The sequence below is a fragment of the Hipposideros armiger genome, unplaced genomic scaffold, assembly GCF_001890085.2.
Source record: "Hipposideros armiger isolate ML-2016 unplaced genomic scaffold, ASM189008v1 scaffold_10, whole genome shotgun sequence".
NCBI lineage: Eukaryota > Metazoa > Chordata > Mammalia > Chiroptera > Hipposideridae > Hipposideros > Hipposideros armiger.
The window spans coordinates 2,573,201-2,586,453 of NW_017731360.1; the positions used below are offsets into that span (position 1 = coordinate 2,573,201).

At 52.4% G+C, this 13,253-nt stretch overlaps 1 protein-coding gene across 2 annotated transcripts in view; it reads left to right on the forward strand.

Moving 5' to 3' along the window:
- Positions 1–12,461, forward strand: part of GRIK3 (glutamate ionotropic receptor kainate type subunit 3) — a 229,115-nt gene extending 216,654 nt beyond the window's left edge. The window contains exons 14-16 of one of the 2 annotated variants that reach the window (XM_019658746.1): positions 4,502–4,724; positions 5,232–5,482; positions 7,766–12,461. In XM_019658746.1, coding sequence (XP_019514291.1) covers positions 4,502–4,724; positions 5,232–5,482; positions 7,766–7,960 — 669 coding nt within the window. In that variant the 3' untranslated portion in view covers positions 7,961–12,461. Of the gene's footprint in view, positions 1–4,501; positions 4,725–5,231; positions 5,864–7,765 lie in introns of those variants that run through there. The other variant, XM_019658736.1, reaches the window with a different exon arrangement.
- The last annotated feature ends 792 nt before the right edge of the window (positions 12,462–13,253 follow it).

The window sequence follows — 13,253 nt, forward strand, 5'->3', positions numbered from 1 at the left end:
AGGGGCCAGCCTGCAGCCCCACACAGGCAAGCCTCAGGGGCATGTGCAGACAGCAGAGGCTGCTGCTGGGCCAGAGGGTCAGCAAGTCTGTCCTGGCCAGGCAGGTAGAGGCAGCAACCTTAGGGAGGCCTCCCGGGCCTCCTGGGCCCCACAGAAATAAACCAAGAGACGTGATGAACTGCTCGAGCACGGGGATCCAATAAGGCCCAAGACTCCATACCCAGGAATAAGAAAGCCAATTACTTTGGGAAAGGTCTCCTTTACAACAAGGAAAATACCCCGGTCTCGCATGAAATCACACATTGCTGCTTCCTCCCTGCACACATCCCCCAGATTCAGCTCCCTTTGGAATATATATATATATATATATATATATATATATATATATATATATATATACATTTTTTTGTACAGAAATGTTAAATTCTCAAGATTAAGTATCTTCAGTTGGGGAAAATCAATTTACTTCTTTGAGGAGGCTGGAATTGAAAGTCGTGAGGCTGAAACTTACTTTCTTGCCAATTTTACTGATAAAAAAAGTCTCTTCATCCTGGCACGTCGCCCTGAATTGACTGCTCCAAACGATTCCATTAATTGATTTGAGTGACTGGCCCTGAAGCAATGCTTATTAAGGTTCCCACGGGAGCTGGGACAGGCGGGATGACTCAGGAGCCATAGGATGTGAGACTCCGTTCCCTGGGATGGTGACTACAGCTCAGGCCAGTGATGGGCACTCAGGCCTCTGATGACCAGGTCCAGGGAGATGAGAGAGGGACCCGAGACCCCAGGAGGGGCCCTCACTGTATCCCTCCCTGCCTCAGACATGCCAGAGGGAAGCTTTTCAGGGTTATGCCTCGAATCACCCAAGGACAGGAAAGAACTTAAGGGGAACAGAGATCATGAGTGGATATGTTTGAGAATGGGAGCCCCATGATACAGGACAAGTACAGTGGATGGTCATTCTGGGAAGCAGATTTCAGAGCCATCCGCCTAAACGTGACAGAGGTAGTGGATTTGACACTGGAGCTGGCAGAGAAAAACCTCTTGAAATCATCATTATAGCCAGCTTCATGCTGTATTGTCACCTCTCATCTTTACTGGCCCAAGCTCTCTGGTATTCTTTCCCATCTACGTCATTCTGGGCCTTTACCACTGGAGGCTTTCATGTGTCTTTCCTCAAAGCCTATGGGCCTCAACACTCCCTCCAGCCCCCACCGGAAATTTCTGTCTCTATTGATGTTGTAGTGTTACTGGAAAGAGCCTATGTTTTGATGTCAGGCAGGCCTATGCATAGGAGGGATCAGGGTGTCGGACGGGGGGGGTGGTGAGGATGCAGAGAGGAGTTTGCCGAAAGAGAAGTCCTTACCCTGTTCTGAGACAGGAGTGGGACAGGGCTCCCCGAATGGTGCATTGTTGAGTTACTTTTGCCAGGTCTCTACATTTTACCAGTGACTGACTATGTGCATAGGAGATTAAGTGGGTAAGATGGGTGAGGTGGAGAGGTGAATGGATGGCTGCGTGATGGACAGATGGATAAGAGGATGGATAGATAGTTGGAGGGATGGATGGATGGATGGATGGATGGATGGATGGATGGATAGGTAAAAGTCTAGGTGGATGGTCGGATGGTTAGTTGAATGAGTTAGTGTGTAGATAGTGTGTGGGTCAGTAGGTGAGAACATGAACATGGTGAATAAGGGGAGGATGGATGGATGGATGGATTGCATGCATGCATTAGAGGTGCAAGAGGAGCCCTGATGGCTTCATCAACCCCTGGTTCCCAGCTCTGGTAGAAGAAGGAGAATTTGGAAAGCAGGAGAGACTGGGATGGAAGGAGCTGAGGTGCTGGAGCCACTGATGGGAGAATATAGTATTTAGTTACAACAGGAGGGCAGAGTATCTGAGGAGCGTGTATACCTGGTCCAATCAACAGGGATGATTGGGCTTGGATAAGCTGATTAGAGGAACAGTTAGAATTGATTATCTGAAAAAGCAACTATACTGGAAACAGAAGTCACTTGTGTGAGTATATGTGTAAGAGATAGCTATCTATGGCTGCGTAACAAATTACACAAAACTTTGTGTCTTAAAAAAACAACAACACTATGATCTCACAGTCTGTGGGTCAGGAATTAGCGCAGCTTTACTGGGTTCTCTGCACAGTCTCTCCAGGCTGCATTCAAGGTGTTGGCTAATTATTACAGTCACCTCAGGGCTCCACTTCCAAGCTCATCCACCTGGCTCTTGGTGGGATGCAGTTCTCTGCTGACTGTTGGCTGGAGGCTGCCCTCCATTCCTTACCATGTGGGCCTCTTCATGGGGTGACTCAGTATGACAGCCAGCTTCCTTCCAGGTCACAAGTGAGAATGAGTGCAAACAAGACAATAGTCCAGCCTCATGTAGCCTAATCTCCAGAGTGACATCCCTTCACTACTGGGGGGAGTAAAAGGAAGTCTCTATGTCCAGCCCACATGCAGGGATTACACAGACATGCGTCCCAGGAACGGGTATCTCTGGAGTCGTGTAGAAGCTTCCTACCACAGAGCATCTGTGCAGGGAAAGTAACAGAGTGAGAAAGGACCTGAGGGATAAAAGAAGCTGGAAAGGAGGTGTGGAGAGAGTCTGGCTATCAGAAATTATCTAGAAAATAAGAAATGCCTGGGGAGTCAGACGAGCTGGAAATTGGGGATATTTTTAAGGGCAACAGTAGCTAGCAGGGAAGGGGGCATCCGGGCTGCAGGAAACGCTGAGGTGGAGGAATAGCTGGGAGGATGGACTAGCTAGAGAGCACAGAAGGTTTGGAGCTAAGAGTTGCAGAGGTGAGAGAGTAACTGTGGAGGTGGCGTAGCTGGAGAGCAGGAACTGCTGAAAATAGGACAGGCTGAGAACTAAGGAGCTTGGAGCAGCCTGCTTACTGCTCTGGTGGAACCCATTGAAGCTCCAGGCACCTGAGCCCTTCGAGGCCTTTGGCTTTTGGGGCAGATAAATTTGCCGGTGGGGGAGGGGCTACTTGTCTGTGAAGGTGCCCCCAAAGGAGCCATCACTGGTCTTGACAGATTCTGGGCTTAGACGGAATTCCAAGCGGGGTCCCGCCTGCTGTTTTGGGCCCCCCCTCTTCCCCCCGGTATGCCTGGGTCTCCAGGAGCCAGTTTCAGAGGGGACAGTCCTTATAGAGCTAGGAAGCACCTGGAGAGGAGAAAGTACACTTTCTTCCCAGCCTCCCCCCACTCCCAGTTCTTTGACTCCTGGCAGACACAGCTTCTTCCCCATCCCCCATCCCTGCACCAGCTTGTGCGAGCACACCCATGCCATCACGCACACCGGAGCTGGGCCGGGTGCCAGTCAGACAGGCTGACATCACAGACAGGCACAGCCAGACTTGGAAACTGCCGGGTACAATGGGGCCTGCAGAGCCACCTGCTCCCCTGGGATCAGCGGGGGCAGGACCAATCCCTGCTGGGAGCAGGCAGCTGGCAGGCACTCCATTCCCAAGAAATCTTATGAACTCCGTGCACCCTGGGTTTCCCAGTCTCCTCAGCAGCAGGGGGCATTTGGTGTCAGCCCCCTCTCCCAGCCCCAGCACCCTCTCTGATCTCCCAGGCCAGGCCAGGCGGGGCACACACACAGCAGCCCACCCACCAGGCCTGTTCTGAGGGATGCTGGTTCCATTCATGCAGCCACATCTAGCTCAGGATATTCTGGGAACATGGGGGTAGGGGGCATGCAGACACCTGTTCTGCCTGCCCCCACTCTGCAATTCTCACCCTGCTCCTCTTTCACTGCAGTGAAGTAGAGCCAATAGGAACCCTCACCTCAGACAAAACCTTCACCTGAGACACAGTATCTAAGAGGGGCCCGCTTTGGTTGAAGTGAGATAGGGAGCCCAGAGCCTACTGAGCTTTGCGCTCGTTGGCATCCACCTCTCCCTCTCTTCTCCCACAGAGGTTTCTGTAAGGCAGTGCTGCTCAGTGGTTAGAAACATGGACTCTGGAGCCAGACAGCCTGGGTTTGAAGCCTGGCTTTGCCACTTAGTATTTGAGTGACCTTAGGCAAGTTACTTAGCCATGCCTCAGTTTTCCCATCTGTAAAATGGGGCTAACATACCTGCCGCCTATGATTGCCATGAAGACTCAATGAGTAAATGCAGGTAAAGCACATAGAACAGGGCCTGCGCATGTAATTGTTTAATAAATATTAGAGAAAGAAAATTAATTTTTTAAAAGTCAGGGTGAAAAAACCCCTTGTGCCATGGCCAAGAGCCAAGTGTTTCCAGGTAGGTGGGCCTGAGTCTGAAGTTCGGCTTTATCCGTCACCAGCTGTGTATTTTGAGACCTACCTGCCCAGGGCCTCCATGTCTGTGTCTGAGCAATGGGTGGCACCCCCTCACTCTGAGGACTCTAGCCAGAGCTCCAAGCCCCGAGGCCTGTTAGGCGGGGCGAGCACGGCTTGGTCCCTGGTGTGCTCAGTAACTGTGTGTGCACCCCCTCCCCTCCTGGCCCAGAAATCCAAGATCTCCACCTTCGAGAAGATGTGGGCCTTCATGAGCAGCAAGCCCTCGGCGCTGGTGAAGAACAACGAGGAGGGAATCCAGAGGACGCTGACGGCAGACTACGCGCTGCTCATGGAGTCCACCACCATCGAGTACGTCACCCAGAGGAACTGCAACCTCACCCAGATCGGGGGCCTCATCGACTCCAAGGGCTACGGCATTGGCACGCCCATGGGTGAGTGAGGGGCTGCAGGTGGGGGGCTGGGGGAGGCTCCCCCGTCCACTCCCACACACAGTCTCCTGCTCCTTCTCCCAGCTCATCCCACGGAGCCTAGAAAGGTGGCAGTCCCTCAGCCCAGAGACAAAGGGGTGGAGCCACGTACCCTGCGAGTTCAGCCCTGGCCTAAGCTGAGAGCCGAGGCAAACACTCAGGTGGGGGTCAGTTCAGAGGTCACACCTGCTCCCCCCTGGCCTCACCCCTGTTGATGCAGCCCAGATAGAGCGCGCCTCCCAGGGGTCTGTGCAGACAGGGACTCACAGGCAAGACGCCCCACCCCCAGTCAGGACCTCTCCTCCCACCCACATACTACATATAGATATAAAGAGAGGCAATAAGGTCCCCCTTTTTATGAGCTTACTGAGAGGGCAAGTGATGGTGGCTGGCACCAACCAGGGTGTTGGCAGGGACACACAGGACGGACCGCATGCTGCTGACAGCCGGGGTCCCCTCTCCCCCACTCAGGCTCCCCGTACCGGGACAAGATCACCATCGCCATCCTACAACTGCAGGAGGAGGACAAGCTGCACATCATGAAGGAGAAGTGGTGGCGGGGCAGCGGGTGTCCCGAGGAGGAGAGCAAGGAGGCCAGCGCCCTGGGTATCCAGAAGATCGGGGGCATCTTCATCGTCCTGGCCGCCGGGCTGGTCCTGTCCGTGCTAGTGGCTGTGGGCGAGTTTGTGTACAAGCTCCGGAAAACAGCAGAGCGAGAGCAGGTGAGCCCCACACACGGGCGCCCGCACCGGGAAGGGAGGGAGACGAGCACGGGGTTTGCACTGGTCTCACACCTCTTGTGTGCCAGGCACACGGTGTTGCCTGAGCCCGTCCTCCCCAAAGCCCGCCCTGCGTCTGATCCACCAGGAAGCCTGGCCAGTCCCACCTCTGCACTGACTCTGAGCACACTTTCCCATCATTGTTGCTCCACGCCAGGCCAAGCCCCGTCACCTCCAGCTGGACGTGCGGTAGCCTCCAGTTTGGCCTTCCTGCCTCCACTCTTTGTCTCTACCACCCGCTCTCCATCCACAGCCAGTACCCTGTCTAAAACTTGAGTCGAACCGTTTCATTCCCCCTGCATAAAACCCTCCAGGGTCATTGTTGAAGCAGGGTGATGGTTACATTGGGGTTCATTATATTTCTGCATATATTTGGAAATTTCCATAATCAAAAGTTTAAAAAAGAAAAGGGTTAAGAGGTCCAGCCCAAGCGTTCAGATGGGAGAAGTAGACTCAATCTGACTGATTAATGCAAGTGTGGCTGGGCAGTGGTTCTGGGTCCTGGTAGGAAATTAGAATCACAAGGAGAGAGTGTTTTTAAGTGCTAATATCCTGGCCTCACTCCTGGAGACTCTATTTTAATTGGTCTGTGGTGGAGCCTGGCAGTGGCATCTTAAGCAAGTGTATGGGGTGGTTTCAGCATGCACCTGGGCTGAGGGCCACTGGGCTGGGGGAAGCGCCTCTCAGAGAAGTTCAAAGCAACACAGGGCCAGTGTGGATTAAGTCTCATGTACAGGGGATCATGAGAAACAGACAGCTTTTCCAGCCATCAAAAATGAAATGGAGCTTTTTATAACCAGCAAGCCTGAGTCAGCAATACACCCAATGGAAGTGGCCAAGGACATGTGTGGTTTTATTTACAGAGATGTTCATTGAAGTGTTAATTAGCACATGAAAAAAATAGGAACAAACCTAAATGACCAATAATAAGGAATGGCTAAAACAATTATGATACATTTAAAAAAATTCTCTAGGAATTCCTCTTACAATAGAATGAGCTCCAAATTCCAACAGAAAGCCTACAGACCTGGTCTTTGCCCACCCTCCCCTCCCTTATTCTTCTTCACACACACCAGCCTCCCTTCTAGCCCTTAACACACCAAGCACGTTTCAGCCCCAGGGCCTTTGCACACGCTGATCCATCCCCCTGCAGTGCTCTTCCCCCAGAGTGCCATATTCTTCCAACCCCTCTCTATCCTGTTGCACCGTCTTATTCTCTTGCTAATAGTTATCACTCTCTGAAATTCTTTGTTCACATGGTTATTACCTGTTTCTATCCCATCATTAGACCATAAGCTCCCTGAGGGCTGGGACCTTATCTGTCATTTTCACTGCTGTGTGCCTAACACCTGGAATAGTGCCTGACACATAACAGGAGCTCAGTAAATACTTTTGAATGGAGAAAGGGAGGTGAGGAGGGATAATGTTTTGTGTTTAGTGGGTGAACAAGGTGAAACTTGGGGAGGTCACATGGCGGGTAAGAGGCAGAGCCAGAATTCAAAGCCGGGTTCCATTCCCTTGTACCACACAGCGTGTGTCCAAGCAGTCTGGGTGCTGATGTCCTGGCCTCATTGGGTAAACTGAGGCATCAACAGCCCCCACTGCCTTCCAAACAAGCTGCAGGACACCCTCTGCCATCAGATACCTGCAGGCAGTGCTGCACTGCTGCTGTTCCTCTCGGGGACTCACAGGGACCCAGGCCGCTGCAACTCAGCTTCCCTGCAGGGACCTGCCTCCATGTTGCCCAACCTGAGAAACATGCGCTGGACTTTTCTGAGTGGAAGCACAGTGACTCTCCCCTGAGTTGGAAGCCCTCCCAGGAGAGGGGTCATCCACACATTCAGCAAGTGTTTCTTAAACCCTGACGCTGGGCCAGACTAGTGCTGGCTGGCGGCTAGGCGCAACAGGGAGGAAACAGAATCTAGTGGAGAGAAATCAGACAAGTAAACTCCTCAAACTTTAATGTGCATGCCAGTCAGAGCCTCAGTTTGCTCATCTGTAAAATGGAAATGATACTGCCTACCTTAGTCTCCAAACAAGAACGTGATACGCTGTAGGCTCCTATACAAACTAATCATCTGGGAGGGGACCGAGGGTGGGTGGGGTGAGGGGATGGGAGAGACCAGCTGGCCTTAGCACGGGCTTGGGAGGAAGGGCAGGAGTTGGCTGGAGCTGCAGGGTCAGGCCTCACCCATGTGCCCCTTTCCCTCCCACCCCCCACCCTAGCGTTCCTTCTGCAGCACCGTAGCCGACGAGATCCGTTTCTCCCTTACCTGCCAGCGTCGGGTCAAGCACAAGCCTCAGCCTCCCATGATGGTTAAGACTGACGCCGTCATCAACATGCACACATTCAATGATCGCCGGCTTCCAGGCAAGGACAGCATGACCTGCAGCACATCATTGGCCCCCGTATTCCCCTAGGCACTGGTAGGGTAGGGACCGCAGGCCTGGGGGCATGGCGGAGGAAAGCAAAGGAGGCTGGAAGGAACGTCCCCTGTTCCTGCGCTGGGCTTGGGCACCAGAGCTGCTGCCTGCCTGTTGGGCCAGGAGCCGTCTGCCCTTACCTACCAGAAAACCAGCAGGCCCCCAGGCCAGCTGCTTGGGCTTCACTCTCCTCTTGTTTCTTCTATGGGTTTCTAAAGCTGCCAGCCAAGACAGCCAAGGCCAAAGGAAGCACATGCCTCTCTCAGGCCAAACTCACTTGCCCCTCAACTCTCCTCTACAGTCAGAAGTCTCTACCATGGCCCTGCAGAGGCCAAAGAAAATAGGCAAACAGCTCTATTGCCACTCCTTCCCCATGAGCCCAGGTCTCCTGGGGCTTGACGATGAGACCAGAGACACAAACCTTGGGCATCTTAAGGATGTTATAGTTTGGCTTCCAGTGGGAGCTGGAGATGGAGGATGGCCACCCCACGTGCCTGGGCAGAAGGAACATTGCATCCCCCAGGGGCTGCTCATGTAGTCCTGAACTCCTGGACCTGGCACCACCCATGGCAGCCCCTGTTCTGGCAAACTTGAAGTCAGAGAGCCGCAAAGGTGAAAAGAGGAGTTTGGGGTCTGAGAGAGAAGAGAATGCACAGAGGCCGCCATTTTGAATTCTTACAGACAATGTCAAATGGCTCCCACTTCTCTAGGAGTATAACGTGGGCATGTGGTTGGAACATAGTCTTCTCCACTTTCTGGCCAGAGGATAGAGGACTCCCTGAATCTCTCACAAAGGATGCCCAGAGACTTGGCCAATATTTGAAGCCCAGAGGAACAATGGATTCCATGGAAATCCCACAGGCCCTCAAGCCATTGGATCTTACTTTGCTGGTCACCAAGCTGTTTTCTAAATCATTAGGGAGCTTGGGCTCTTTGCCATCTACTCATCAGCAACTCCCCATTCCTGGCCAGTTGACCTTGATCTGCTCTGTCATCTTGGAAGAAGAGTAGCCTTGATTAAAGTGAAAGTCAAGTCACCCCTCCTTGAAAGAGGGGTCCGGGCCTTACTGCACAGGCTAATTTTGGGGTAGACAGGGAAAGCCAGAGGGGCCCTGAAGAACTCCTGGCCTCCTGGACTTGCCAAACCTAAAGATATCCCCCAGAAAAAGAAAGTTTTTAGGAGCAGAATATCGTGGCTGGTAGAGGACCCAAGGGTTGGAAGAGAGAAGCTGCCTCCTGGAGAATTAACCAAAGACCCCGTACAGAGACAGAAGGCCATCCTGGCCCCTGGTCTCTTGTCCAGAGCAGCTGGAACCTTGTGGGGTTTGGGGGTACAGCAGAGAAGTAGTGGCAGATGGGGTAGCAGGGAGAAGTAGACCAGATGACCTGTGGGTTCCAGCTAGTGGTGATAGATGCTCTAGAGGCCTGTGGCTTTAAGATTCTGGAGCAGAATGACACATGGAAGGGTTAGGAGCAAAGTGTCCTTAAAGAGAACATGATGGGGCCAGCAGAGCTTCCCATGGCCAAGGGCAGAGGGTAGTCTTTGAGCAGGGAAAGGGGGCTGGAGATTCTGGACAGAGACCCAGAAACACCAGCCACCCTCCTCCCCTTTCTCTCCTGTTTCTGCTTGGGGAGCCTGATTAGGGAAGAGCTCTATTTTAGGTCTCAAGGATCTTCTCAGCTGGGGTGAAGGGTAAACTCTTAGCTCCCCCAGGGACTCCCAAAGCAAGAGAGCACAGTGGGCTCATGTGATAAGTACTGTCCCCCCTCCAAGCTGAGCTGCAGGACCAAACCAGCTTGTTCCCAGAATCACAGCAGCTCCAACAGGCTGTGTGCGCTGGAGGTGGAGGAAGAGGGCCAGACATGCAGCATAGCCGACACATGTAACGATAGGAAAAGCCATGCTGGTGTGAGCTTCTGGGTGCAGGAGTGTGTGCTGTGTGCATAGATGTCTGTGTCTTTGTTTGTGTGAACTTTGGGGGCTGGAGGAGAAGGACAAATTTGGATGTTGACAGAGTCCAGGGCATGCAATAATAGAATCCTTTGGGTTCTGAGGTATGTGTGTGTGCGTTGTGTGTAAATTGGGGATGAGGGAGATAACTCTGGACAAGGAGCAGAGCCCCATACATGTAAAAACAGGAAAAGCCATGTCATAATGGGGTTCTGGTGAGTATATGTATGTATACATGCATGCATGAGTGTGTGTGTGTGTGTGTGTGCACATTTGTGCACCAAATGGCAGAGGGTAGAGGACAGGATAAAACCTGCAGCATTGCCAAATATATTTAAAAGGAGAAGCCATGTCATCAAGGGATGCACGTGTGAGCATATGTACACGTGTGTGTGTGTGTGGGCATGTGTGTGCAGCAGAGACCCGGAGGGAGGACAGAACTAGCCAGACGTGCAGCACAGGTCAGTGCATGTCATATGTGAGAAGCCATGTGGAACTGGAATTTGTGAAAGTGTGTGTGTGTGCTCACATACATGTGTTCAAATGCACACATATGTTCCTGCTCACTACAGGAGAAGAGACGGACAATCAGGAAGGCAGGGAACCAGGGTCTGTTTGCACTTCTGCTGTGGGGAGAGATCATCGGTCACAGAGATTTGCCAAGATTATCTCAGCATAGGTGCGGGGAGACTGGCCAAGTTGGGCAAAACACTTCAGGGACTCATGGCTGGTGGCTCCTTTGCTCTAGGCAGAGTGCCCTGTTTGAAAGGAAAACGACCTATTTTTGCAATTTCCAGAGAACAGGATTCTCATGAAGGTATTTGCCCATTTGCTCTCACCAGCCACAGATATTAACCACTGTCTTTCTTTATCCAGTATAATTTCTTAGCACATGCCTACATCCATGCTCATGTCACACACACGTGTGTGCTTTTGTGTATAATGCTCCATGAACATGTCGTGCTCTTCTGAGGCTATGCACATAGTCAGACTGTGATGGGAGAGAGAAACAGAAGTGGGATGGGGTAGGAAGATTTCATCAAAGGAGTGAAGAGTGGCTATCAGAGGTACAATTCAGATAGGGAAGTCCCCCAAGTGTACGGAAATGATTTTTCGGCTCCTAAATGGAAATGGATTACATGCTGCCTGATCTCCCCTCCCATGTGAGCCTTATGTCCATACGTGTGGCTAATGTTCAACTTCTGGCTGACATCCTGTGTTTATCTTTGAGACATGCCCAGGGTTCAAAGTGCAGTGGAAACCACTTCTGCCCAAGTGTGAGCTGTGTCCCTCCCAGAGTACTAAAGGTGCTGCTACACCTTGATGTGTGTGTGTTGTGGGGGGGAGGCGGGAGGCGGGGGGGAAAGAAGGTGTGCCCAGCAAAGCAAATCATGTGGAATTAAAGTTTAGGCCCACCTGCCAGGTGGTGTGGACCTGAGCTGCAGTGTGGGTGCACGTACATGGGGTGCACACACAGGTGCTGAGGTCGGAGGCTGGGAGTGACGGGGAGCGTAAAAGCTGGTTTGGATGGAGCAGAAGATGAGACTTGCCTGAACAGCTGCTGGACGGTCCCTGCCTGGCCCCACGTGCAAGCCCTACAACAGAAGAGTGCCCCCACCTTCCACCCCCCATCTCCCACCCCTAAGTGTCAGTGCCTCCTCTCAACCTGCTCAGACTGGCCAAATTGAGGGGCAGCAGTAAGGAGACATACGCGTACCCCAGCAAGGCCCTTGGGCTTTGGGACAGTGAGCTCTCCTTATCTCTTTTTCCCCTGACCTGTTACTGGTCTCTCTATTGTAGATGGATAAGAAAACCCTAAGAGCTTTGTAACGGTTCAGGCGGCCCCACTCTGTGAGTGCCTCTCAAGAGGGATAATTGCCCCCCTTGGCCAGAGTTGCCTCTGGTTTTAAGCAGGCCTCCTCCACTAGCAGCCAAGACACTGCCTCAACTAGAGCAGCACGCTGGCTCCCTCCCTACGCCTGGGCACTGGCAGATGGAAATCCTGGCCTAGGATGGGGGAGGGGCCTGGCAGTGTTGGGTGAAGACTCCAAATGACTAGAAGTCACTCCCCTCCCCACACCCCACTCTCAGAGGGCGGAAGTCAGACCAGGACAGTCAGAAGCTGGTACTGTGTGGGGGTTGGCAGCTGCTTGTTCAACACTCAACATGAAGCTGATCCCTTCCCAAGCCATCCCCAGCTATACGTACCAACATCTGCAACTCTGGCCCACATCTGGAATGGTCCTGTGTGGAGTGCCATGTGGGAAAGGCCTAGCTCTGGTCACACAGCTGTATGGACTTCATATCTGGGATAGGCCCAGACCCCTAGAGCGATAACAAAACAAAAAAAAAACAAAAAATGAGCCCAACCCTGTAGACAGGCCTCTGGAGTAGACACATCTGGAGCAGTCTCCCAAGTTAGTTGGACACACCCATAATGGGCCCAGCTGCTTGCCACAGCGGAAGGGTCCTGCCCTCTGTCCCCATGCCAGTTTGAATCAAGCCTTCATTTCAGTCCTGCATTTGCCCTGGAGTTAAAATTTCAGAGCTGAGGCCATACATGAAGTCACAAAACTGTTTTTGGTAGAAGGTGAATGTTCTGTACAATATATATATGAATGTAAAAAGATATATATATATATGCTGTATATATATATATATATGCACAGTGTATATATGACCTGTAGCCCATGTGTATACGTACCCCTCCTCGCACGTCTGCACACAGAGTGTACATAACCCAGCCAGTATGGGTGGGGACCAGGTGAGAGATGGGGGCTGCAGCAGGAAAGTCTGGGATGGAGGCTGCCTGGGGCAGGGGCTGCAGAGAGCTCCGTGGGCATGGGGAAGGCACTGCATACACCAGGGCTACAGACCCTGAGGAAGAGGGCGGAACCAGGAAAGCTGACAGAGAGGCCCTTGCACAGCCAGTGTCCCCTGGGGAAGGGCAGGAGTGACAAAGGAGCCTCGTCTCCATCTGGGATTGTCTAAAGCCAGACAGCAAGGCCTGTATCTGGGGAGCAATGTCACACCAGCACTTGGCTCCTGAGGCCTACTCTAATACCTGTCTGTACAATAGCCAGGTAGATATGAGGCTCCACCTGGCATACCCTAAAAGCCTGGAGTATTGAAGGTGGCAAAGGCCTTTGCCTCAGATCCTCACCCACACACGACGGCACAGCTCACAGCTAGGGGAAAACACTTTTTAAAGGGACTGGCCCTGAGGACATTGCCAGCATGCCGATATGATGCCCCAATGCCCAGTTATTCCCCCTACCCTCATCCCCTGCCTTCCAGAACAGACCTCGAATCACCCTGCAGTGTGTCTCTACAGATCAA